At 38.4% G+C, this 25798-nt stretch overlaps 1 protein-coding gene across 3 annotated transcripts in view; it reads left to right on the top strand.

The window, feature by feature from the left end:
* LOC113121612 (RNA-binding Raly-like protein) overlaps positions 1-24285 on the top strand; it is a 39160-nt gene extending 14875 nt beyond the window's left edge. The window contains exons 2-8 of one of the 3 annotated variants that reach the window (XM_026292266.1): positions 3522-3597; positions 4609-4656; positions 5727-5908; positions 10486-10602; positions 12328-12497; positions 17303-17341; positions 19326-24285. In XM_026292266.1, coding sequence (XP_026148051.1) covers positions 3522-3597; positions 4609-4656; positions 5727-5908; positions 10486-10602; positions 12328-12497; positions 17303-17335 — 626 coding nt within the window. In that variant the 3' untranslated portion in view covers positions 17336-17341; positions 19326-24285. The remainder of the gene's footprint in view (positions 1-3521; positions 3598-4608; positions 4657-5726; positions 5909-10485; positions 10603-12327; positions 12498-17302; positions 17342-19325) is intronic. The other 2 variants (XM_026292267.1, XM_026292268.1) reach the window with 2 other exon arrangements.
* The last annotated feature ends 1513 nt before the right edge of the window (positions 24286-25798 follow it).

Genomic DNA, 25798 nt, shown 5'->3' on the forward strand with positions numbered 1-25798 from the left:
GCAGTTCTCAGAACAAGTCTTTAAACCTGAACCTGCAAAAGTGCAGGTTATTGAACCACAAAGATTAACTAATTTTCAGACTTTCTCAAGAATAGGAAGAGAAAGAATTATGACATAATTATCCTTTTATGCGAGAAGATGCAGGTTACTCAGAAATAATTACGGAAAAAACAACTAAACTGAAAAGGTTCTGACTGTTACAAGAACCATGGACCGGGGACGTGTGGATTTTATTGTGACAATAAAAATAAGAATTTCTTAATTAATGATCAAAACTTATTAAATAATGAATGTAGAATGCACTTCACTGGAAATTGTTTATGCATGTAATAGCTACTTTTTGCTGGCTTATTACTATCACTGTAAAAGGTCATGTGTGTCTATGTGGTAGAGCCTCACAGTCCTGCATCAGCATCACTCGTGGTCTAAGCACATTCAGTATAAATATTTAACCATAATAAAAGAGTATCCGCCGTGAAAATGCAAAAACACATAAAATTTGAGTTTTGTATAAGAATCTATTATTATTATTGGTGCATGATGGGATGCATGTCAGTCAGTCAAATGTATGCAGATCATGGTTTCAGCTGTTTCCCTTTTAATTTTAATATGAAGACATTTTAAAAAGAGAAAAGCAAAAACATGCTTTTGCACCAAAGGATGCTGGTAACTGTTGCTCTCTGCAAATAGCCAAGGCCTTTTGCTTTACCACTTTTGACATAACACAAATCAAAAAGTACTTGAAATTTCTGTATCTTTTTTTTTTTTTCCTGAGAGAAAAAAACAGTTTGAACATCAAGTTCTCTTTTAAGCTACATCTGACAGGAAGAGTGTCAAACATAACCACTGCATAATGTGCTATTCTTTCTCCTTATTTAAACCATTTATCAAGCAAAAATGCCAATGCCATTTCTAGTTTGTGCTTCTGCAATATGATCTTTTGCTGCTTTTCTCTGCTTTTTTTCACTGCAAATTGAATAAATCCAAAATACAAAATATACAATTTTAACATGTTTTCTGTTGAGTATTTTTCACAATTTTCCTGACATGTACTGTAGACAAAACTATAAAAATTTGTATCGGCAAAATTATATTTGATGACCAAGTAGTAACACATACACATTCAGCCACTCATCTGGTCAAGCAGCTAAAAAGTGAAAAAAATCTGTCTTAGCATGTTTAAGTAGGTAGTATACAAACAACCCAGGGATTAATCCTATTTCTCACAAGAGCAGCCACTGGGAGAAGGAGGCGAGAGTTTGCCAGGAGCTTATTTTCACCCCAGTACAACTCCACTCTCGGGGATTGGGCTGCTCTCACTTGTTTGGTGCTGGGAAAGGGGGGCATGACAGATGCATAAATTATTTAACCAAATGGGTATAGCTTGAAGGGGCAAAGTGATAATGAGAACGTGGTTGCATACAAAAAAACAACAATTTGTCAGAAAGCACCTTTAAGGTGATCTATGTGCCTACAAAACCTTTTGCCACGGCTGTTTTTAGAGTGACTTCACATCACAGAGGAGATTTGGGTGTCTGCTCTGAAGGGCACCTTGTTAAATGGTCTGTCCTTGGTCTTGAACCTTTATTCTGAGGCAAATGATGGGATTTTACTGCTTTTTGTCAGATGATACAGTTTTTTTCCTCAGTTTTGCCTCTAGTGATCCATTATACATATATTATAGGTTCATTGTGTTGTCTATTAATATTTTTTGAGAATACAATTTATACTGCTCATTCCTGACCTCATGTAAGGATAAAGATTCAACTTCTACACTAAACCTCAGATATTCTCAGACACTGTTCTCTACCTAATTTTATCCTGTGGCCTTGTGTCTGCATCTATAACGTATCTGGACTGTTGAGTGTTTTACCTTGGACTGGGTGCTTATTTTGACCCACTGGCTCTGCTCCCAGGAGCCACTCAGTCGGTGCAGAAAAAACAAGCACCTCATACCACCCTCGGCAATGTACAGATAGTGATTTGAAAAGTTCTGCATCACTGACTGGCTTGGTCACAAAACTGTCCACCTGATGGTAGCATTTCTTTTAACGCAAAGAACAAACAGCCTGCTATAAATCAAAGCTCCTTTAACCTACAGCTTTTATTAAGTTTAGATGTAGGAAAACTATCTTTCGCAGTGCACCTTGCCTCAGCGTAAGTGAATGTGTCCTGCAGTACTGCAGCTTTGTTAGTTAGTTGCTTAATTGTCACATGAAATGTTCATTTTTACAGTGGAATAGTGGAGAGCTTTCAGAGAGCCTGAATTGTTTTCACTCTCTTGTGCTAAGGCACTGCTTTGAGTTGTATGCTCTGCCATCACTGCCATCATGAGCTGTGGCTCTGTGCAAGGATTTTTGAAAAAAGGGAATTTGTTTTGCTTTCACTGACACAGTTCTGGGCTTCTAAATTAGGTTACACTGCACTGTAGGAAATACTAGCGTTGATATGCGTTGAATAAAATTCTGTAATAGCCCTCCTAATGCAGTGTAATGTACTGGGAATATTTGTGAATTAATATGAATATACCTCACAATTTAACATGACAAGCAATATATAAACAATGTCTTTTGTATCTGCTTACAAATACATTATAGCATGTAGCTTGTTGTGGTATTATATGTACTATAAATTGTGCTTGCTATTGTACATGTTAGCACAGCTATCAATCATTTATAACTGGTTTGTGTCATTCACAATATGATGTATCTGAGCTGTAACTGATTTTAATGACACATGCTTATAGATATCAAGGAAATTCTTTATTGCATGTGTTTTCCAACATTTACTAGCTATTTGGGACTACTTTATTAAAACATTTTCAATTTGATATTTCTGGCCTTGTGAAAAGTAGTTTAATAAAATTGCCTTAAGGTCATAGATTCCTTATTCCGTTCAGCCACATTTTATGGCCTTCATCCGCAGATAACTTGAGTTCAGTTTTCATGAGTATTTACTGAACAACTAAGTAAACAGATACACTGACCTTTATTCATACATACAAGTAATTGTAATAGGTACTTAATAAATGCAAAAATATAATTTCAATATTCTAAATACCACTGACTTCAGAGATCTATCTTTTTTTACCTTTTGTGACATTTGAATTTGTGAAATTAGTCATTTTGAGATCTAAAAATACAAGTTCTTCAAATTGGATTGGCAAAGTGCAGACATCAAACTCAAGCTGAAAATTGCAATCATCCAGTTACCAAGGATGACCAAGTGAGAAGGTTATGTTCTGTCAAACATGCTGCCCTACAAAGACAAGAGATAAGTGGCTAAAAAGCCTAGATCCTTAATTTTTCCACTCACTTTAAGTCTGAATTTCATTTTACTGTAGTTGTTAAATTTCACTGAGGTGACCATTTGCTTACACAGATGCTGCAGAGGCAGATAGAGGTGTTGATAAATATTAGTTTTGAAGCAGTTGTTGGTTGTTTATGTACTGCTCATAAATGCTCAATTAATAGTTACTTGAGTGTGTGTGTGTGTGTGTGTGTGTGTGTGTGTATTTTCAGATATTAACATGGCAGGCGAGCCCAAGCCATACAGGCCTAAAGCAGGCTCCAAACGGCCGCTCTCAGCTGTTTACAGGTAAGATTTTCCCGAAACATGCAAAGGTGTAACGCTTTGAGAGCCTGATGAACCGTCTGATACAAAGTAAAGTAATGGTTGGAGATATAAAGATTCCTATTCTGTCCATTTTTTTATTCTTTTTGAAACTTGAATTTATAATTGACCTTTTAACGCTCTCCACATTTCCCAGCCTTGACTGAAGCTGGTTCAACATGTGTCTGTGAAGCTCAAAGGAGATGCTGTTGTATAAGCTTCATTAAGCATGAACCCGATTTTCTGCCCCATACACATCTCCTGGTCACAAACACATCAAAGCAGTGCTTGTTTACTGCAGTTTAATGTGCATATTTTTATATTCACTGGGACACTTTTCTGTGTGCTCTAATATTTTGTCCACTGGCAAAAATTGTATTCCCACCAGTGTACTCCTTCCTGAGTAGTTGGTATGTTCTATTACTTGTCATATTTACTAATTTATTAGTTTGTGCATTGTGTTATTGTAAACACTCATTTGCATTTAACAGCTGCAGCTGAAAACTGCCACAATGTAATATAGTAATTATGAAACAGGAATAGAAGATGCAAAAAACAACATTATACTACTCTAAATGTAAATAGTGATACATTGATCCTAATTAAAATTCCTCTGAGAATAGCAACATTTCAAAACAGCTCTCCTCCCCCCTCTTCCTTTATTTTATTTCTCGAGCTGAATTCCAAATTAGTTGCCATTCTGAGTGTGTACTTACCATTGATTTTCCTCTCCAGGGTGTAAGAAAAGATTTTTTCTTTCATTCTCTGACTGTATTTTCCTCTCTGAAACATTTTCTTTTCTTTGTTGATCTGTGGTCTTTGCATGCCAGTATGGCTATAGGCTTACTGCTTAACCTGGGATGAGCTTTAGGAATAAACTAGAGCATGTCCATTCAATTGAAAGTAGCTTGAGCTTTTTAATAAAACCTTTTCCTTTTTTATCTCTGTCTCTCTCTGCCTTCTGTTCCCTTCTGTGTCTCTGTTTGTCTCTCATAGTGGTTATGAATTTGATTATGAGTACTACAGGGATGATTTCTACAGCAGGTATGTATCATTGTTATTAAATCTGAGATTTAATAAGGAAACAATCGACCATTTTCTAAGCCCAGGTCCCCTAGTTATGTTCCACCACCTGTCAGGCTTTTTGTTCTCGCATATCACATAATGCAATTTACAGTAATAACGGTGGCAGAGTTATCATATCAGACAGCAGATAGACAGACACAAAATCAGCCTTCTCATATCTAACCAGTGATTAGGTGAAATTAAAACTCTTACATACATGATTCTGCACATCCACAACATATTTACTTTAATCAAAAAACATCAGAACAGGAAAAGCAGTAGTTAAAATTAGTCTAAGCTCTGATAGCATCTAAAACAGTGGGTAAATACTACACAGTGGCTGTACCAGTCATGAAGAGTGAATAGGTATTTGGGTGAAAAGGTTTACTGACCGGTTATTAGGATCATCTTAAGATTCTGACAGCCTCTTCTTCATTAAAAGTCTCCGTTGTCAGATATGACTGAGTAACCTTCCCACAGAGCCACCTTCAAATAGTCAACTTGGCTGCCAGTCAAAATGGCTGAATAGACCAAGCATGTTATTCGAACATCCTCATGAAGGAACACTTGTTTTCTGTCATTTATCTGGCGGTGATCTGAGGGCTTATCTGCAAAGACATTTTCTAAATGTCAAACTTGTTGAGAGTCATAGCAGACATCTGCTGTCACTGAAAACAGTCAAAGCTGACACCTTCATTTGACATTTAGCACTCTCTTCTTTTCATCCTCTTCACTTGTAAAGGGATATGTGGGGGATTATTTGCATGCATGTAATGGCCTGGATTTGACCTGCAATGTCTGCCTTTTGTTTTATGTGTGCTGTTGGAGAGGAAGAACCTGAGAGAAATCCATAGAAAACCTATCTTTAAACACAGTGCTGGCAACAAATAACAGGTTTTAGAAAGAGGTGATGGTGAAATATAAACGAAAAATCTTTCAGGTTGAGTAGATGGACATTCAATGAATGCTGTAGGGCCTCTTATGAAAGACAGTAACTAACAGAAAAAGTGTAAGAAGTGAAATGAAATATACATTTTTCTTTTCTTGAGGCTTTTTGACTACCATGGCAGAGTGGCCCCCCCACCCAGAGCCGTGATCCCCCTTAAGCGCTCCAGGGTGCTTGCTCCCTCCTCCCGCCGTGGGAAGACCTCCTTCCCCGTCAAAACGTCCTCCTCTACCTCCTCTTCATCCTCCAGACCTCCCACATCATCCTCCTCCACTGGGCTCAAATGTATGTACAATCATCTGATTTTTCCTTGTCTTGTGTTCACACTAATCTACTCAAATTTTTATCTTAAATAAAATCTTAAACTACGCTAGTAACATTCTATACTTTTCAAATGCAAACCCTAAGTTGTAGGAGGAAAGCAGTGGCATGTTTCAGCCGTGCCACTTCTGCCACACTACTATAAAAACCTAAATCTAATTCAGCAGCTCAGAACAAGCCACATTGCAAGGTAGAGCAAAACAAAAAATGCAAACACAAATATAATCTGGGATTTTTGGATAATCACCCATTCAGCAAACAGTGCTATTTCTGTCACACAGGATCCATCTGGATCTTATTTGGTCTTCTAATTAACTGGTGATGCATTAGAACACCTAAATGTAATTAATGTGCGACTCGGGGCATCTCTGTGGAACTGTGGTCAGCTGTGTTTTCCTAAACGCTAGTCTCTATCCATAGCCTGTGTAATTGGCTACAGTGTTTGTTTCATTGTTGGCTGTCTAGGCTACTGTTATCAGCATGAACAGCTTGGTAAGGTCTGTCAGGAGGACCCAGTTGCAGTTAGAATTATAGAAAAGGGAACAAAAAAACATCTCCCTTTTTTTTTTTTGGGGCAGAGTCAATGGATTCTCTCTCCTCCTAAGCAGTGCAGCTGTATGTTTGGGAGACTAATTTGCCATGAAAATATCACTGTATTGAATTTTGCCTACATAGGTTGGCCAGCCAAATATAGTGTCAGCTTGTCCAAACAATGCTGTGGGTTAGTGTGCATAGTTTGAATCACTTGAGCAATACAAGTAACAATTCATTTGAAAGGAAATAAGTATCAGCCATTAGATGCATCGATCATGAGGATGGATAGATGGATAAACCATCTCTGACACCCCATATTCACGTGGTTTCACTTTTGATCTTTTTATTCTATTAAAAAAAAGCCTTTGAATGTGAAATGACACTTGAACTGTGTTGCACTTTGTAAAGTCACAAGCTGCATTGAATATATGAACCTTCCCACGCAGCTTCATTTTGAATGTGAGTACTATTCTGAATATTATGTAAAAAATGTTGAATGTATGCTGAGTTTGCAGTTAGAGTCTAATACAGCAACCCTTCATGATAAAGTTGATCATGTTTGGCTTTTGTTGAAACTGTTTTAGAGAGGAGTCGATTTCACTGGACTATCACTTTGGAAGATGTGGTTTGCAGCTGTTGGACTGTATTGCAGAGAGGTGTTTCTTTCGGGACAAAAGAGAAACAGTGTATAACGCAATACAAGGCAACAGCAGCACAAACTACAGCCTCCAATGTGATGATGATTATCATTTTTATGGACTAGGTTTTGGTAGATGAGCCATCTACCAAATGTATACTAATTTAGACCATTAAAAAAAAAACGTTAGGATATTCCTATAAAATTTCCTGTAAAAATGCAATTATCTACCATGCAGGTAGTTTTTACATTTCTTGAGCAGGTGTATCTCAGTACATAAAAAAAAAAATGTTTTTCATTCCTTTATGTTTGAAAAAAGCCCATAACTTCTTAACAGTTTGTAGTCTGAACTGCATCAATATCACCAGCCCCAAAACTCTTTCTCTCATCTACTCTTCATAGACCAGTGATTCAAGAGATTCTCGCTATCCCCAAGATAAAATTTCTGCAGTTCATCACGAGGTCCTAAAATTAGATACATTACTCATTCCCTAAATCTTTCCTAACGTCAACAATGGTATTTTCCACTTTTTTCCCTTTAATGCGAGCTATCTGAAGATGGTGTATTGATGAAATGATGTCGGATTAGGATGTGTATGGTTTTTTTTCTCTGCAGCTTATGTGACTGATAGCACAAAAGGAAAAAGGCCTGGAGGCGGCGATAAATTAGAAACTGTTCCACACTTTCTTATCATCAAAGGATGACTAGTAAACTGCCCAGAGTGAGCTCAGATAATGTTAAGGAAGGGTGTGTGTGTGTGTGTGGATTCGTAGATGTTGGTTTGTGCACATGGAACCAGATCATATTGAGAAGGAGATAGAGACACTTCACTGTGTCCGATCACCCATGTGTTTTTGTACACCCACTTTCTCCTTTTTCTTCTCCAGAAAGGTTGATTTTCTGCTTCTCTGTTGCTGCAGTGTTGATGGCTGCTTTACAAAACAACAGGGTACTAGTTTGTGGGATTTCCACATATGCATTACTTATGTATTCCCTTCTGTGTAACATTGAATTCCCTTTTCCCCATCTTTCTCATGTGCACATTAATCATCCTGCTCTATTTTTAAGAAGTAATGCATTGGCCAATATTGTTACTGTGCATTGGATCTTAAGTAGTTTGAACAACTTGTTTTTCAGCACAAATTTTACTGAAAGATTAAAATGTCTTAGAGAAAGCTAATACTGTGTCAGACAATCTTATCTTGCCCTGACATATGCTCTAGACGTTTATGTTTTATGCATCGGTTTAACTCATACACAGTAGTGCACGGACATAGGAGGGCTTCACATTGTGATGTGGTGTGGGTGTGAATATACATCAAAGAAACTAACTTAAAAGAGCCATATGAAGACATGATACCAGACACGTAATGTTTTGATTCTGTGCATGCCTCCTGCCTCTGATTTTACAGCTGAAGGTTTACAGGAAGTTGTGGTTTGTTTTGTTGAGCGCTCATCTAGCCTCTTTCCAGCACTGATCTGATAGGTGTCAAAGAGAATTTTATGTTTTCTTCTCAACTTCTGGTGTCTGTCCCCTCCCAGCCCCCCCCCCCCCCCCTTTAAAGATGTCACATTTGAAATCCTAAGGGTTAAAGAATAAGATTATCTTATTATTTTGTGGTTTAAATTCTTTAATCTGCTGAGTACAAGCTGCTCAGGAGTTGTGTACACCCTCATTTTAGCAACCATGAGACAGCTCAGATTAAATTAATGGTGACATCCTTCAAATAAATATATTATTTTATTTTTGGCAGTTATTTGCATATGACATATTAAAACTCAAACTTTGACATGATTCGGTTCCACTTCATTTACCCAAAAGCTCAGATATGTTTTGTAGAGTGTACACTGAGAGCCAAAGCAAAGCAGGCAGGAGAGAGCAATTATTCATAAGGCAGTAAACAGAAGCTGTGGGAGGGCAAATTGTGCCCCCTGTTGCTCATGCACTACTGTCAGTGAGGCAATGATGAGGGAAGGTTGCAGTGTGTTTATAAAATATATGAATGGGATCAAAAAATAAATTACTCTGTTTACTGTTGCTGTATTTAATCCAGTTTAGTTTAAAAATACAAATTTTGAGTCCCAGTATTTTCTTTTTCATTTTAAAATTCCTGTAAAGACCCATGTAATTTGCTTTTAATTATTTTTTTAAAGTGGAGAATGTAATGTATATACATTTAAATATAATGAAAGGTAATGTAAATTGTAATGTAAAGGTAAATGACACTTAAAGCAACACTATGTAACTTTTGCTCATGGTTTCCCGAATCTGGTTGAGAAGCGCAATTGTCTGTTACCAGTGTCGTAAATACAGTCGCTAAATGAGCTTCCCTGTGGGCAGCGAATCCACAGTGTAAGCCTTATCGTTAGCTGCTGACTAACTCCGCCCAGGCTGCAAGTAGAACATGTGACGTATGCCGTAAAGCAGGTCGGACTCTTCCGCTGGCAGCAGAAGGGCAGAGCTGAGTGAGCCGACCCAAACACATATTGCTGTTGCAGCTGATGTCAGCCCACTCAGGCTGCAGCGGTGGTAGAACTCGTCTGGTTAAAAGTTGTTCTACCACTCAAATAATTTTAGAGACATTATTTTAAGGTCAAAAAAACGACATAATTTTGCTTTAAATGAAATTAAGGATGTGTACTAAAATTGAAACTGTCTCCATTTACGCTGTAATTACTATTCCAGGAACCTTTCTAAGAATTTGCAGTTGCATAGTCATTCATTTCTTTTTTGCGGCACTAAAATAGAACATTCCTGCTCAAAATCATGTTTTATAAAACCTGAGAGCCCTTTACTGTCACTGCACAGTGTACAATGTACTGAAGGTGCACACACGCATAACAAACAGGAATAAACAAGGTGAGAAAATATATGATGACAATGTAGCTTGTAACAGTCTGTTAAATAAAAAAAGAAAAACCTTAACCAGGGCAATCCTAAAATGTAAAAAAAAGTAAAAAAATCTCCATGCTTTACAACAACATCTTATGCCAACAGAAGAATAACAGTTTGTTCAAATACTGGCACTACTAAGAAAAAACCTGAGCAGCACTGCACACCATGGTGGGTGTAAGCTGTGTACTAATCTTCAAATTGAAAGCAGCAGGTCCACAGCTTCAGCTGGGTAACTTTGCAGTTGGCAGGAGTGAGATGTTCTTCCCTGGGGAAAGTGTGACTCAGAGTGATGATACGATATCCAAAACTTAAAAACTAAGAGTATTAACAGATGATAGCATGCAGCTTGTGATAAACTGCACGAAGCAGACATCATTAAAATGAGTGTACAAATGAAATTAGGACAAACTAAACCCAACATAAAGTACTGTAGCTATAAATGAACCATCTATTTTTGTGTTTGTGTGCCTCAGCAGTGAAGACGGACCAGCTGCAGACTATTAAACGGGAGCTGACTCAGATCAAGATGAAGATCGACTCTTTGCTAGGACGTCTGGAGAAGATTGAGAAGCAGCAGAAAGCAGAGTCTGGTGAGGAGCGAGACAACAAATTCTGAGCTCACAGGGAAAGAAAAGAAAAAGGACACCAGCCGCAGAGAGGGAAATTAAGAGCACACACTGGCCATAAGTCTTAGTGACATTATGGGAGATAAGAGCAGCAGAGTACTCTGTCATAACAGCAGACAGGTATCAATGCCATGCTGACTCAGTTTATATGAGAGGTCTTTATAGATGTCTGACAGTACAGGACAATCTCAAGAGTGCAGTTCACCGTGAAGGTCATTTAGACTTTGTGCCCCAAAGTGTGTATTAGAATTTTTCAACAAACATTTCTGCAATTCTCTATTTAAACTCTAGTGCATTTTCTCCTTAAACGCTGACACAAATCACACCAAGTGTTAATTTTCCTTCAGGCAACCTGCTGTGTGCTTTTCTTCGAAGTGGGAATAAACTCCAAACCAGATTAATGAGCAATGGAAAAGTTGAGTTAGAGGCATGAATATCACAGTAGGGAGAAATTGTCTAATTTTTTAAATGCTTCTATGAAAAAACATATTCAGCTATAAATTTAAAGGTTCAATTTGTAATGTTTATAGTGATCTATTAGCAAAAATGGGATATAGTGTTAAATAAATAAATATGTTATCATTTATGTGTAATCACCAGAAAATACAAACCTTTGCATTTTCTTAATCTTAGAATGACCCTTTTAAATCTACATAGGGAACAGGTCTACTTTCATGGAGGCAGCCATGTTGTGCTGCCATGTTTCTAGAGTAGCCAAGAATGGACAAACCAAACACTGGCCCTAGACAAGAAATCATGTTTAGTTTTAAAGGTGATAGCCATTGTAGCCTACCTCACACCTGGAAGCAGGGGCTGGCAAGGTTTGAAAGTAGCTCAGAAAGTTGCATTCTGCAATTAAAACTGAAAATTGCTAAAAGTGTTACTGCTATGGTGTTAAATTAATTAGCATCTAAAATGACAGGTTAACATTGTCTTTGCATACATTTTTATCAAATTATGGATTTTAAGTGAAATTTCATGATTGAAACATGCAACTGAGATTAAAATAAATTCAAGCCCTGAATGTGTTAAGAAAAGAAAGGTAAAAAAAAGTCCCAAAACATGTATTATAACAGGTTGATTGGTGACTCTAAATTGCCCATAGGAGTGAGTGTGAGTGTGTGAGGTTGTTTGTCTCTATGTGGCCCTGTGATGGACTGGTGACCTGTCCAGGGTGTACCCCTGCCTTTCACCCAAAGAGAGCTGGGATAGGCTCCAGCAGATCCCTGTGACCCTGATTAAGGAATAAGCAGGTATAGATGATGGATGGATGAATGGATGGATGGATGGATGGATGGATGTTGAAACTTGCAGCAGTATTTTGTTAATCTTAGCACAGCAGAAACAACAGCTGCAGTCTCCTGTCTGTGTCTACACTGGCCTCATTCAATCCTGTAATTGTTAAGTAAAGCAGACGGCTGTAAAATGCATCTAGAGAGCATCTGTTGTAGATAGTGTGTACAGTGTACAAACAGAAGTGCTAGTCACTTGTCACATGTGGAGGTCTCATTATCTTTGTCCAATTGAGTGGAAAGAGCAGCTTGACCTCTAGAGAGCAGAAGTTGGGCCAAGTCTTTATGTTTTCCCACACGAGAGAAAAAGTGAGTAATCTAAATTTTGCTACAACCATAGACAAATGAGATCATGATCACGCTGACTTTGTTGTGTGTGCCATCCTCTGTCACTCAGAGGCTCAGAGGAAGTATGACGACAACTGCGACTCCATGCATGAGGAGTCTGTCTCGGAGACGGCAGAAAACTCTGGGGAAGAGGCTGGTGAGGGTACACTGGATGTGGAGGTGGGAGAAATGACCGATGGAGGCGAGGACGACTATGATGAGGAGGGAAGCCACCATCTGGTAAGAGACAGGGCTGACATGGAGGGAGAGAGCAAGGCACTTTGGGAGATCTCAGGTGGGTAGACAGTCTTCGCTTTCTGAAAGTAAATTTTTCAGAATTATTCATGGCCACAGATCTGAGAGCAGGGCTTCACATGAGTGAATGGTGAGGAAGCCTGGACTGACAGTTTCTCCCTGTCGACCCAAACAGTGGTAGCATGGCTCTTCACAGGCCCACACACATACACACATTTATAGGATATAAGTAAACCAGAGGGCTTAAGATATATGGGAAAGGGTTTAAGAAAGCGAAGACTGTCTACCCACTTGGGTGTTGTTGGTAGATTTGTGGTGTTTTTTTGTTTGTTTGTTTTTTTTTTTTACATAATCATTAAATGAGTACCACCATTAGCCAAAGATTAATTATTATTTTTAATAAAGCACCACAAACTCACTGAAAAAATTCCGTTATAAATTCCAAGGTTAGGTCTACAAATTGCTTGTTTTGTCTGACTGATCTTCTATTTTTAAAATTACAGAAAATGGAGAAAGGCAGCAAATTCTCACAAGCCAGAAAATATTTCATATTTTTACTTTGGTATGATAGAGGCGGCCGCACCCGAGTGAAAGTGCCCAATAGTGTCTGAGCTCGGAAGCTAAGCAGGGATGGTATTCTCAGTTTATTGAGATTCAATATGCAAATTTCCTTTTCCAATCCAATGACATGGATTCACTGCTTTAGTGTAGACTGATCATGTAGCCTATTTTAAATATTTGATATCTGGCAAATAACACTGTGTCATCAACCAAGAAACAACATGCATTCTGTCATGTTTGTATCATCAGATATTAGTCTTGCTTGTCTGTGTCTAGTCCGAGTCGTTGATAAAAATGTTAACAAAATGACCACAGTATGGAGCCTGAACAGTGACAATTAAACTTTGGCACTGAAAAATACCACTTGGTACTAAAAACAAAATCACATTTGTACTAAAAAAATGGTGTTAAAAAGTGTTAATACAGAAAAAGATACCCATACCCTGTTGATGGTGTGTTTGTTTTTCCACACAAGTGAGCTGGTTTGAAATTAACCTTTAATTAACTGGGGTAGCTTAATAACATTATACTGGAGGTCAGCTGGACTAAGTGCTAAAATTAGCATATCTTAACTGTAGGCCTTAGCTAGGTAGCTTGTTAGCTAATGTGTGGTTAATGTTAACTAAGTCTCCAGTCCTGTGGTGAGTTTTTGCCTCAGTTTAGAGCCAGTGTGACTGCTGCAGCAGAAGGTAAAGCATAAATGTGCTAAAACAAAATATGTGGCAGCATTAACACTCAGAGTTAATGCTCAAGGTTTATAGATAGATAGATAGATAGATAGATAGATAGATAGATAGATAGATATAAATACTTTATTCATCCCAAACTGGGAAATTACACTGTTGCAGCAGCAAATTACGGCCACTGAACATAAACATAAATCTCACAAGGAAAAGAAAACAATATAAGAAATTATTTAAGAAAAGATAGAGGAATGTAGAAATTATATACAAAAAACAATATGCAGTAAGTGAGCAGACAATTTAAAGAGAGAACCTGTGTGCAAATATTACCAGTTCAGACAGTCAGTCCAGGGTGTTTTCTGACACACAGAGAAGATGGGTTGTACAGAGTTATGGCATGAGGCAGGAAGGATTTCCTGTAGCGATCCTTAAGACACCGAAGCTGTCTGAGCCTTTTGGAGAAGGCGCTCCATTGTCTGTCCAGCACAGGATGGAGAGGGTGGTCAGGGTTGTTCATGATTGATAACAATTTGTTTAGTGTCCTCCTCTCCATCAAAGCCTCAAAAATCTCCTGTCTGCAGCCAATGACAGAGCCAGGCTTCCTTATCAGTTTATTCAGTCTGTTAGAGTCACTGGCTGCAATGCTGCCCCCCCAGCAGACCACAGAGGAGAACAAAGTACTGGCCACAACAGACGGTAAAAGATTTCCAGCATCTTGCTGCACACGTTGAAGGACCTCAGCTTCCTCAGGAAGTAGTGTCTGCTGCAGCCCTTCATGTACACAGCTGTGCTGTTGACCTTCCAGTTCAGACTGCTGTCGATGGTCACACCCAGGTATTTGTACTCCTCCAACACCTCCACATCCCTCCCTAGGATGCAGGGGGGCTTCGAAGCAGTTCCCTTCCTCCTGAAGTCAATCACCATTTCTTGGGTCTTGTCCAGATTAAGCAGCAGGTGATTCCCTCCAGCCCACTCCACAAATCTGTCCACCAGCCCCCTATACTCCTCCTCCCATTCACTTCATATACACCCAACATCTGTAGTCATCAAAAAACTTCTGTTAATGACATGACTCTGGGTTGTACTGAAAGTCTGAGGTGTAGAAGGTGAACAGGAAGGGAGAAAGCACAGTGCCCTGTGGGGCTCCTACACCACTCATCACCACATCAGACAAGGACACCACCCAGCCGTACGAATTGTTGCCTATCCGTCAGGTAATCAGTGATCCAGGAGACAGTGGACCCGCCAACACCCATCAGCCGCAGCTTTTCTCCTCCTTGGATGGTGTTGAAGGCACTGGAGAAATCAAAGAATATGATTCTCACTGTGCCACCACCACCATCCAGGTGTGACAAAGCTCGCTGCAGCAGATAGATGACAGCATCATCCACCCCCAGACGTGGCCAATAGGCCAACTAGAGGGTCAAGAGATGATCTCACCTGCGGCCCAAGGTGGGCCAACACCAGCCTCTCTTTTATTCGTTGATCCTGCTGCTCACATGGCTGCTGCTGTGTACTTGGTCCTGCGGACCTCTGCCAAAACCAATATAACATTATTGCTCTGGTTAAAATCTAACTTAATACCAGTCCAATTCTGTGTGGAAAAACCAGGATAGAGACAGACTTATTTGTGGTTTGGGAGCTCCCGCTGAATTCATCCTGCAGCCCTACCGCTATGGCAAGTAGGACTGCAATAAATGGCTATTTTAATAATCGATTGTTCGGCCAGTTATGTTTTCAATTAATTGATTAATCAGACCTTTATGGAAAGACATAAAGAAGTGTTTTTAACATTTTACTTGGCAAAATATGAACTTTAAAAAACAGGTTTACTACACTTAAAAAATTAAAACTGAATTATTTCTTTTTTGTCGTTTGTGACGACAAAAAAATTGATCTTAAATTTCATTACATTAAAAAAGACACTTTTGTTGACACTGAAAGCAAAAGTGAGTGGTGCATTAACCCAACATTAACCAATATTAGATAAAATAGAAGTCTGTCAGCTCAATGAGATGCTCAAGTTTCTGTATTAATTGGCCTGAGAACTGCAAACATTTTACTGGGTGAAAGATTATCTGATCACATAACAGGAACTCTAGAAGAAGGCACCACCACTAGCCACATAACAGTGTAAAAACTGTTTAATTATATTATTAATAATCACTTTTCACGTTTTCTGCCATTTTCGTCTCAACTCCTTGTTGTGTCACCGTGTGCGTCACAAATAGCCGCATCACTTGACCTGACTAATCAAAGATTGCATAGAGCAGATTGCTTTGACCTCAGTATTAATATGTAAGTATGCTTTTTTTTTTCAGTACAAATGCTTCAATGCCAGTATTTTACTTTTGTTTCTGGTATTGTTTTCAGTGTCAAGGATTTTTTTTTCAGTGCCAAAGTTTAATTGTCACTGTTCAGTCTCCATAAAAAAGGCATATATTTCATATAAAACTGTAATTAATTATTTTCATTATTAATATTTCATTATGGTGTATAAAATGTTAGATTGCAGTGAAAAATGCTTGGGTTTTTTTCCATCAAGCAAAAGTTATACATTTCATTTTACACATAAGACCAAGAAAACCATAAAATATCCTAATTAAATTACTGAAACTAGTAAATGTCATTTTTGCTTAAAAAAGTTGTTGAAATAGTTACTAGTTATTCATGTGTTGGCAGCAATTTATAGCAACATTTTAATGAAAGAAGCTGCCTTGTTTAAAGTTTATACTGGTTGTATTTAGTCAGCTGAAATCTGTTCATCAGCTATGGCTCAGACTTCGTCGCTTATTCCCATTACATCATCACTGCTCAAAAATATTGAAGCTTGCCAGCTTGCACTTTAGATTTCCTATAATCACATTGGTCAAATATTACAGTGTTCAATGGGAAATAGCCTTTAAGCTGAACTAACTAAAAAAGACTCCTGTCTGATGAAGGCCCTTTCATAAATGTCAGTTTAGCATTTTAACTTTTTTTACACTGTTGTGTTAAAATGTCTGGCCCTCTATTGAAATAATGTTTCAGCCAAGTGTTAACAGCTTCATGTTACACAGCATATCAAATATAATTGCATCACATTTTTTTAAAACCATTAATTACACCCAAGAGCCACTTCATTTCATTTTCACATTTCATCGTTCAAGTTCAAGCAGTGACATCAAAGTAATTATCCTCGGTTTCATCTGGGTTCAGCAGTGCACTGTGGCCATGCCTTTGACCGTGCTTTCTCAATCACACCAAATTTATTAGCTATTAACCATGTGAGCATGAGAATGCTATCCTTGGTAAAAGCTTTTAGTCAATGCTAATGGAAGAGATTATTTTTCAGAGACAGGGTGGAAGAGATTTATTTGTTTTCTGAAGGTCACTGTGATCACAGATTGTGATAATGTACCACCATGTAGGCATTGATGGTCTTGTTGAGAGTATATCAGCAATGACCTTTAGAAAAGATTAAATGCAACCTGTGTGTTCAGTTAAAAATGCTGCATCACATCCATTATTTTAACTCCCCCCCTCTCGCTTTGCTCTCCTTTTCAGATAGAGAACCACGTATCAGATATTGACAACTGAGATCAGGTAAGAGCTTTGGATTTCTGTTTAATCCAAGGGTCCATTACAGCAGCTGCGAGGTTTTTGGACAATAGTGCTAAGGGTCCTGGAGGCTGTTACAGACAGTCTCATTAAAGGCCTTACATCTGGTTCTCATTAGCAGCGTAACCAGTGAGCTGTGTCTTCAGTATCTCTAAACATCCGTTAATCATCTCCTAAGTCATAAACTCCATGACATTTTGAAGACTAGCTCCACTGAAGGGCAACTAATGCTGAATTTAACAGAGGGAGCAATAATGGCATTCCAATGGGCCAGAACTGCCCATAAACAGCATTCATCTAATTGAATTGTGTTAGAGGGGGTATGAATGGTGAGGCCTAAGGTAAAGGGTTTCCTGCTTCTCTCCTCTCAGGGCGTGGGTAATGATGCAGTCACATCATCAGTTGGCTCAGCACTGGCTGGCTCCTCATAGCAGGGGTGCTTGACAGTGTTTATGAGTCGCAGACTGTTGATGTATCTTTGAGTTAAACACTGTTACAGTTTTCTTTTGCTGGTGGATGAGCCAGGAAAATGTCTGTTCAAATGTCTGTAAATCACTGTACATGTCAGCACTTCATTTAAAATTTGTATAATATTATTTTATATTCATATTAATTTGAGTGTAGAATCTGTGGTCTAGTTGTGGTCACATTTTAGTTGTTTGATGGTTTAGCTCTATCTTTGTTCAACAAAAGAACATTTGTTGACATTTCAGTCTATTTTATTTTTAATTTCTTATTTTGAGGTCACTATTAGAGCACTCATTGAAGTCAAGGAAATAGATGAAAACAACTTCTTAATGGGGTTTTTTCTAAGAATTAAATAAACATGATATAACCATAATCAGTGAGCTTTACAGTAGCTACTTTTCCTGTTTGGACTGAGTCAAATCAGCTGCCTCCAATCGCCTGCTGGCTGTAGCTTCATATTTAGCATACACATATAGCAGTGGTATCAATCTTCTTGAATATGATTTAGATGGTTAACAACCTACATTAATCACAACCTCAATCCTATTGATTGCATATAAGTGAGTCGATAGGAATGAGAGAGGCTGGGGCTTTGTCTGTGGACCCTCTTCCCCAGGCAGGGAATATTAATAATACCCTAAATAATAATCCTATTTATAAACAAAATATAGAAATTACTAAAGGTTTGACTACTGAAATTATAGTGAACTAAAAATATTGTATAATAATAATAATACATGTTCTTCTTTAGTTACTCAACTATAAGTTTTTCTCATGATATTTTAGAGTCTCTACAGGTAACGAATAAAATTTATATATCAGCCGATGTTACTGCAGCAACACATCCTGACCAGTGCTACCAGCTTTTACTACAGTATGAATCAAACAAGCAGTATTACAAAGTAATATTTCATGGTAATATTAGCAGCTGTTTAGTTTTTGTTTTGTTTTTATTATCAAGAATTTTTTCACAAAAACTTTTTGTTGACAAAATTCACATAGATAGAAATGTTTACAGTTTCACGTCACACCTTTTTTTTTCCATTTACCTGCCCAGGTGCCCAGTTTCCCAGTTTGCTCCCACTCCTTAAGAAACCACTTGTTGTACTTCAGTTTTCCATTTGATTTCCATATGCTTGCTGCTTTAGAAATTCTATCATTCGCAAAACCTCACAGCACATACTGTATATTTAAAAACCTGAAAATCCCACTCGAGGTCAGGAAGAATATATGAATGTTTGGCTTGCAGGCCTACCAAGGATAGAAAATCATGTGAGACGAACCTCAATAAATCATGTCCAGAAGGATTAGAGAGGCAGTTCAGGCTACCAGCAAATATTTCTGCACTTCCCAAGATATTTCTGAAGTCATTCAAAACACACAAGCTTTAAAACTCTAGTCTAATCCTCATCAGATTTACAGCTTTATAAACAACCACCATGTTTGAGGAGACACGGTCCTGTAATGTGTTTTCATCAGTTTTCTTTTTTTATCACTTTAGGGTGAGGAAGCAGACGCCTGTGGTCAGTGATATTAGAATTCATCATCACTTTCAAGAGACAGAAAAAGGATCAAGACAACCATTCTGGACCTTAAGTTGTGTTCAAGAGATGCTGAATCACATTTAGATGCCCAGCTGTGCAGCACGAACCAAATGTGGTGTGCTTTCTAAAGAAAATGTGCAGTGTTTTGGATACATTTGAAATGCATTAGTCTGAGTTCATCTCATTGATATTTCGTGCAACTTATATTTCTTTGCAAGCGGCTGACAGTATCATGTGCTACTTTTACTCGTGAAAAAATAACACAGACGTGGAGGAAATCAGGGGATTAAAACCAGTTTATTAATTACATTATTTTGCAAGAAAAATAAAGCGATGGTGATCAGTTGTTGCTGCTTATATAAAATGTGTTTGCACTGTAATTTCTGTTTTGTCAGTGAATTTCTGTTGTTGCTCAAAAATCTAATGAATTAATGACAGTCTGCAGCTGCAGATGCGAGTGAAACATTGGTGCAGCCTGGTTCGGATTTGACTCATATACATAAGCCAGTAGCTGTGAGCATCACTTTATCCTGCTTTATCCATTTATCAAACAAATGCCCTGTAGGGCTGTTCTATCATATATTCCAGCTCCTGCCAAGTTTCAAAAGCAGAAAGGGCTTCCTGTGGAAGAGAGCCAACACTTGCACAGACCTCCTGCCAGGGAGCAGTGCCCTAATGTCTCTGTGCAATCCTCCCCACTCAGTCTGTGCATCCCAACATGGATGGCTGCTTTTCAGAAGAACACCCTTTCTCCTTCTCCTTCGCCATCTCCCTCTGTATTCTCCCATTTGTTTTGTCCTACGTAGGTGATGGAGTGAGCCAAGATTTTTGGAATCAGCAGACGTAACAATTTTAATGATATTAGCTAAGTCAGCTATATAATCCATATTAGTGATCGCTTCAAATTTTCAATAAACATGCAATAATCTGGCCTAAACAACATAGATATAGACAAAACAACCATAAAATGCTTGTAAAGGTCTGTATAGAAGTGTCTGATAAAGCTGAACTAGCCATCAGTGTATGAGTTTTGATTTTACTGCTCATTTGGTGCACCAGACATTAGTTCATTAGTTGCATTGCTGCCATGTGGAACTGGTAACATGCAAAAAAAAAAAAAAAAAAAAATCATATGTACTTTGAGTTTGATGTCAGCTTCTCTTAATTATTTTTTCCATCACGATTTGACCATTAGGAGATAGGTGTTGTGAACTACAGCTAATGTAAACCAGGTGATTGCTCAGCAGCATCTGTTTGGTTGATGATGTATGTGAGTCAACACTACATTAACAACTTCATTAATGTAAAAGCTTTGAGAGCACTATTAGACCTGTTTGCTTAGTGTTGTGAAAGCTTTTAAAGAACAGGAGTTACTAACTGCAGTTTCATGCTTGTGTTTTGTTGACATTGGCTTTTGTCCGTCATCACTGTATATGTACAAGTTATAATCAACAAAAAGTATTGAAGTGGTTACCCTTTACCTTCATGTTTTATTTGTTATATGTATGTAAACATGTGTTGCTGTACCATCAAAGGATGTGGTTGAACTGCAGTTTTTATGTAAGCCTATACAGAATATGTTTGATACTGACTGTGAGAGACATCAATATTATTTTAGGGGCAAAATATTAAACTGATAATATCTTTGTGATAATAAAAAAAAATTAAATAAAAAACTAGACTACACAAAAATACACACTGTATATCATTCTAGATTCTAGATGTATTCCTAAATTATTTCCTTAGCTGTTGTTCTTGTAGTCAGCTGAAGTGAATAATCAGAAAGCTGAAACTAGTTGCAGATTTCCAGGTTCAAATGTGGCATTTTTCTGACTCACCTGTGTGGTGATGTGAGCTAACTTTATCATGCATGTGGTTCAGTTGAGTCAGTGCTTGCTTTACAGCAGACAGGGCCAACTTGGCACATTGCTGAAATAGTTACCCTTTAAACTGCATTATCTAAGGCACGGTGTCTCACAGCTATACTACCCTCTCCATGACACTTGGTTACTCACACCCCTTTTGTTGTTATTCCATCTTTTAGGGTTGTGTTTTCAAAATACGGTTTGAAAATTAGATCCACCTGCCACCTGGTAAAGGTTATAAGAAGAATGTCTCGCTTCTTTTTGTTTTGTTAAAAGAAGCATGTTTTGCGAGTAGTGATTTCAAATATCCAGCTCTTGGTGACCAGATGTCAAACTGTGTTTGAAGTGATGTTGCCAGGTCAAAGAGGCAGTTTTCTTTTGCATAGAGTGAGTGGGACAAACACCAGGATCAATATTACTTTGGCTTTTTTTGAGAAGGAGAGCTTTAAAAGTAGCCTGAGGAGTCAGGTGTGATTCAGATGTGGCATTCTTTCTTCTGGATGTGTTAGTATCTAAAGCTAAAATGTTTTGTTTTGTTTTTTTTTTTTTATCAGCGATCTCACACGGTCAGTATTTCACAATATAATTTAAGTTTGGAAACAATTGGTGAAAGAGCAGAAAGGAGTGGATTATGGTGCGCATTTGATTTGGGTCTTGCTAGACGCTTTTGTGGCCCAAAATAATTTTGTTAATGCACCTTTAAAATGAAGTATGCTGTAATGTTTAGCTGGATACATGACTCAGCACATGCACATGTACATGTGTGTAAATATTTAGAATACAGTACATTGGGTAAAAATAATAATAAACAGTGCCATATATAAAATTAAAGTAGGGATAAATTTTAGTCTAGTTTTTCATGTTATTAGATGTTAGGACCTTTCATATTTCTAAAGGTTTTTGTTTTGTGTGATACAATTGGTTTCATCTGTTCTACATTCACAAATCAGTGGTGATTTTTAAGATAACTGAGAATACCAAAATAAACAGTCCATCAAAACATGTTGCTCATCACAGCAAAATGATAATTTGTGTAGTCGTTGCCATTGGTTATCCAGAGTTTTCGAGGGAGAAACCAGGTAAAACTGAAATGAGTAATTATTACATGGGAGTGTTTTAAATGAACTGTGTGAACTCTCTTCATTGTGCGTGTGGCTTAGTGGTGCAGTGATTAGTACCATTCCCTCATATCAAAAAAGGTTCTGGCTTTGAACTGCTCTCTATGTGGAATCTGTATGTTCTCCCTATGTCCATGTGGGTTTTCTTTGGTTACACTAGCTTCCTTCCACAGTCCAAAGTCATGCAGATTCAGTTGATCGGTAACACAAATCACCTACTACTGTACCTGTGAATTAGATCCAGATAGATTAGATACCTGTGAAGACTGGTCCAAGGTGTAGCCCGCCTCTCACCCAAGTCGCTTGGGATTGGCTCTGCAAAGGCATTTTGTACCTACAGAATAACTTGGCAAAAAATGTCCTTTATATATTTTCCTTTCATTTGCAATCCCCATTTGCTGTGTGTTTTGTTCCTCTAAACATTTGGTTGAAATGAAGCGTTCATGTCAGTATACTGACTGTTGGAAAAAATATCAGTCAGCAGATAGGGCTACACCCTACTGTGCCCCCCTCCCCCTCTTTCTGCCTGTGCTAATGATGTCTTAATATATTTGTAAATTCTTTCATTCTATCTTGGGGTTTTCAAACATGGCAGCTTATCCACCTCATCAAAGCAAGAATATGTTTGTGCAATATTAAAAAAAAAAAAGAATTACATTTCCGATTGTTTTTAATGCACAATTTTTAAACTTTTATACCCACCTTATATCAAAGATCAAGCAACTTTATCAAGCAAATTCAATAACTGAGTAATCAACTTCTGTGCCAGGAATATATTACCTTTAGGTTATACCTTTCTCCTCTTGAGCATGATTTTAAATACCATATTGCTATTGTCTGGAAGAATTTTAGTCACACTGAAAATCAATAGAAGTCAGATTCATGTTAAAGTTGAAGCATTGAAGAAGTTGAAACAGATGTTGGTACTTAAATGGGCTGTTTCATGCAAATTTCTAAAAGAGACATTTTCCTTTTAAATCTGACAGGTAGTTCCAGTCTCTGGTCTTTATATTGTGTCCTTTGTTTATTCCTGTATCATTATTTCCACATTCAGCCTCCAGATGTCCCCAAACCAAGCCCCCATTGATGGTGCCTGACTGTGAACTAATTTTGGCATAGTTTCCAAAATTCTTTACAACAATTTCCGTATTTATCTCATGATACACATTGGTTCAAAAAGCATTTTTCCCATAGCAAAGTACTGGAATATGAGCAGCTGTAAAACAGTGAATACATTTTTCTGAGTGTCACAAATACTTTTTGCATCAGAATGATTCATATAGTCCAATATTATTTGGACAGACTCACAGGATACTTTTATTTTATTACATTCATATGTGTGGAGATCCCATAGGAAGCCAGCTGGCTCGGTGCTTGTCTACATGCGCATGCGGAACATTTTATTATCAAATCAGGATGCATAAATAAATCTTTTCTGGAGTATGAGCCACTGAACAACTTTTATAGGAAGTAATTAGGTGCCATCTTCTAATCAATTATTCATTTCTCCTTAATATATCCATGGTGCAAACTCTCACTTCTGTCCTTGCTCATATGATGCTGCTTGCCTGCACAGCAGCCTGATCCTGGAATTCCACACCCAGCACACCTGTTCCCCATTCCCTAATCAGCTTTCTAGTATATATTCCAGGCTATTTGTTCTCTACCAGGTTATCTTGTGTATGGCTGGCCCAGTAGACCTGTTGCCTAAGCATTCCAGCTTTTCTTGTGTTTCCTTTCTGACTTGTGTCTGAGCTCACTCTGCAGTCACTCACGCTAACTTCCTCTCCTGGAGTTTTACCAGTTAGTTTAGATTATCTGTATGTTTCGACCCGTTTGCAGTTTCACTAAGCCTCTGATTCTTGATGGTCAATTTTGTTGCCTGGATTCTGTCTTGTTTTCCTTGTGTTGTTAATAAACCTTTTCATACTGCATCTATTGTTTATGATTCCTATTGCTCCATTTGCAGTTTGTTTCTTTACAAGAAATGTGACAGAACAATCAGGCCACCATGGACCCAGCAGGCAGAGCAAACGAGCCCTTAGTTCTCAGCTGGACTACCCTCACCCCTCCAGCTCCAGAGTTAGTCTGACCATTACAGACACCCCTCCAGCTCCAGAGTTGGTCTATCCATCGTAGATACCCCTCCAGCTCCAGTTTTGGTTTCTCCATTGTTGATACCCCTCCAGCTCTAGAGTTGGTCTGACCATCACAGACTCCTCATAAGTTCAAGAGTGGTCTGTTCATCGTAGATACCCCTCCAGCTCCAGAGTTGATCTGACCATCACAGACATCCCTCTAGCTACAGTTTTGGTTTCTCCATTTTTGGTACCCCTCCAGCTGCAGAGTTGGTCTGATCATCACAGACACCTCTTAAGTTCAAGAGTGGTTTCTCCATCGTAGATACCCTTTCAGCTGCAGAGATCACCTGTCACAGACACACCTCCAGCTCCAGACTATTCCTCTGTCACAGATGCCTGTCCAGGTTCAGAGTCAGTTGCCAATGCCCATTGTACTCCATTAGCCTATGTTCAGTCTGTGTTACCTCTCTCCATGGCATGTTCTGCTCCCATTTGTCTGTCTTGCATCCCCCTCCAAGTCCCTGTGTCTTGAGCATTTTCAATGCCAATCTACTGGCCAACAGCACAGTGCCCTCGAGAGTGGTTCTGGCTTTGCTGCTGGGCCCCTGCACATCTTCCAGAAGGGTTCTGTCATTGTCACTAGCATACCTCTTCCCTCCGTCATCGCCACAGTCCCAAGCAATATGGTCCCATTGCCATTCCCTAGCAGCTTCTTTTTTCTACCCACCCTCCTGAACTTGGATTCTCAGCTCTCCCATTTCCAAGGTTTCCTGGCTCTTCAGTTTTTCAACCTTTGGGCTGTCTACCCAAGGTCTGAAGATTCTATCTTTTAGCCCCCTGGACTATCCACCCATGGAGTCCACATCCTCTAATCCTCTGTCCCTGGCTGTCCACCTGAGGTCCAGACAACCCTTGTTCTTCAGACTTCCAGCTGTTCCCCTGAGGTCTCTGCAGCCCCTGTTCTTCAGTCCCTTAGCCATATGCCTGAGGTCACCTGTGTCCTGAAGCCTGTCTCCAGATGTGATCCATACAAACAATCCTTAATTACACTGATTAACCTACACCATTCAGTAAACCTTTTTACCTATTTTGTTTGAACTTGAGTAGAAAAGGTTTTCCTTTGGAAAAGGAAACTGGATTAATAACATGAATAATGAATTAGTGTTAGAATTTTGTATTAATGTAACTTTTGTGCCCTGTTATGGACAAATCCTGAGACAATAAAGGTGTATTACTAGGAGTTATTAAGAAAATTTGGGTGAACTACAACAGGATTTTGTAACCCCAATCCACCTTGCACAATTTCATCACCACCCAAGTCAACCCTGGCCTTGCTCCCTGAAAAAATAATACAATAAGAGTAGGC

This window comes from Mastacembelus armatus, chromosome 20 (assembly GCF_900324485.2).
Source record: "Mastacembelus armatus chromosome 20, fMasArm1.2, whole genome shotgun sequence".
NCBI classification, from domain to species: domain Eukaryota; kingdom Metazoa; phylum Chordata; class Actinopteri; order Synbranchiformes; family Mastacembelidae; genus Mastacembelus; species Mastacembelus armatus.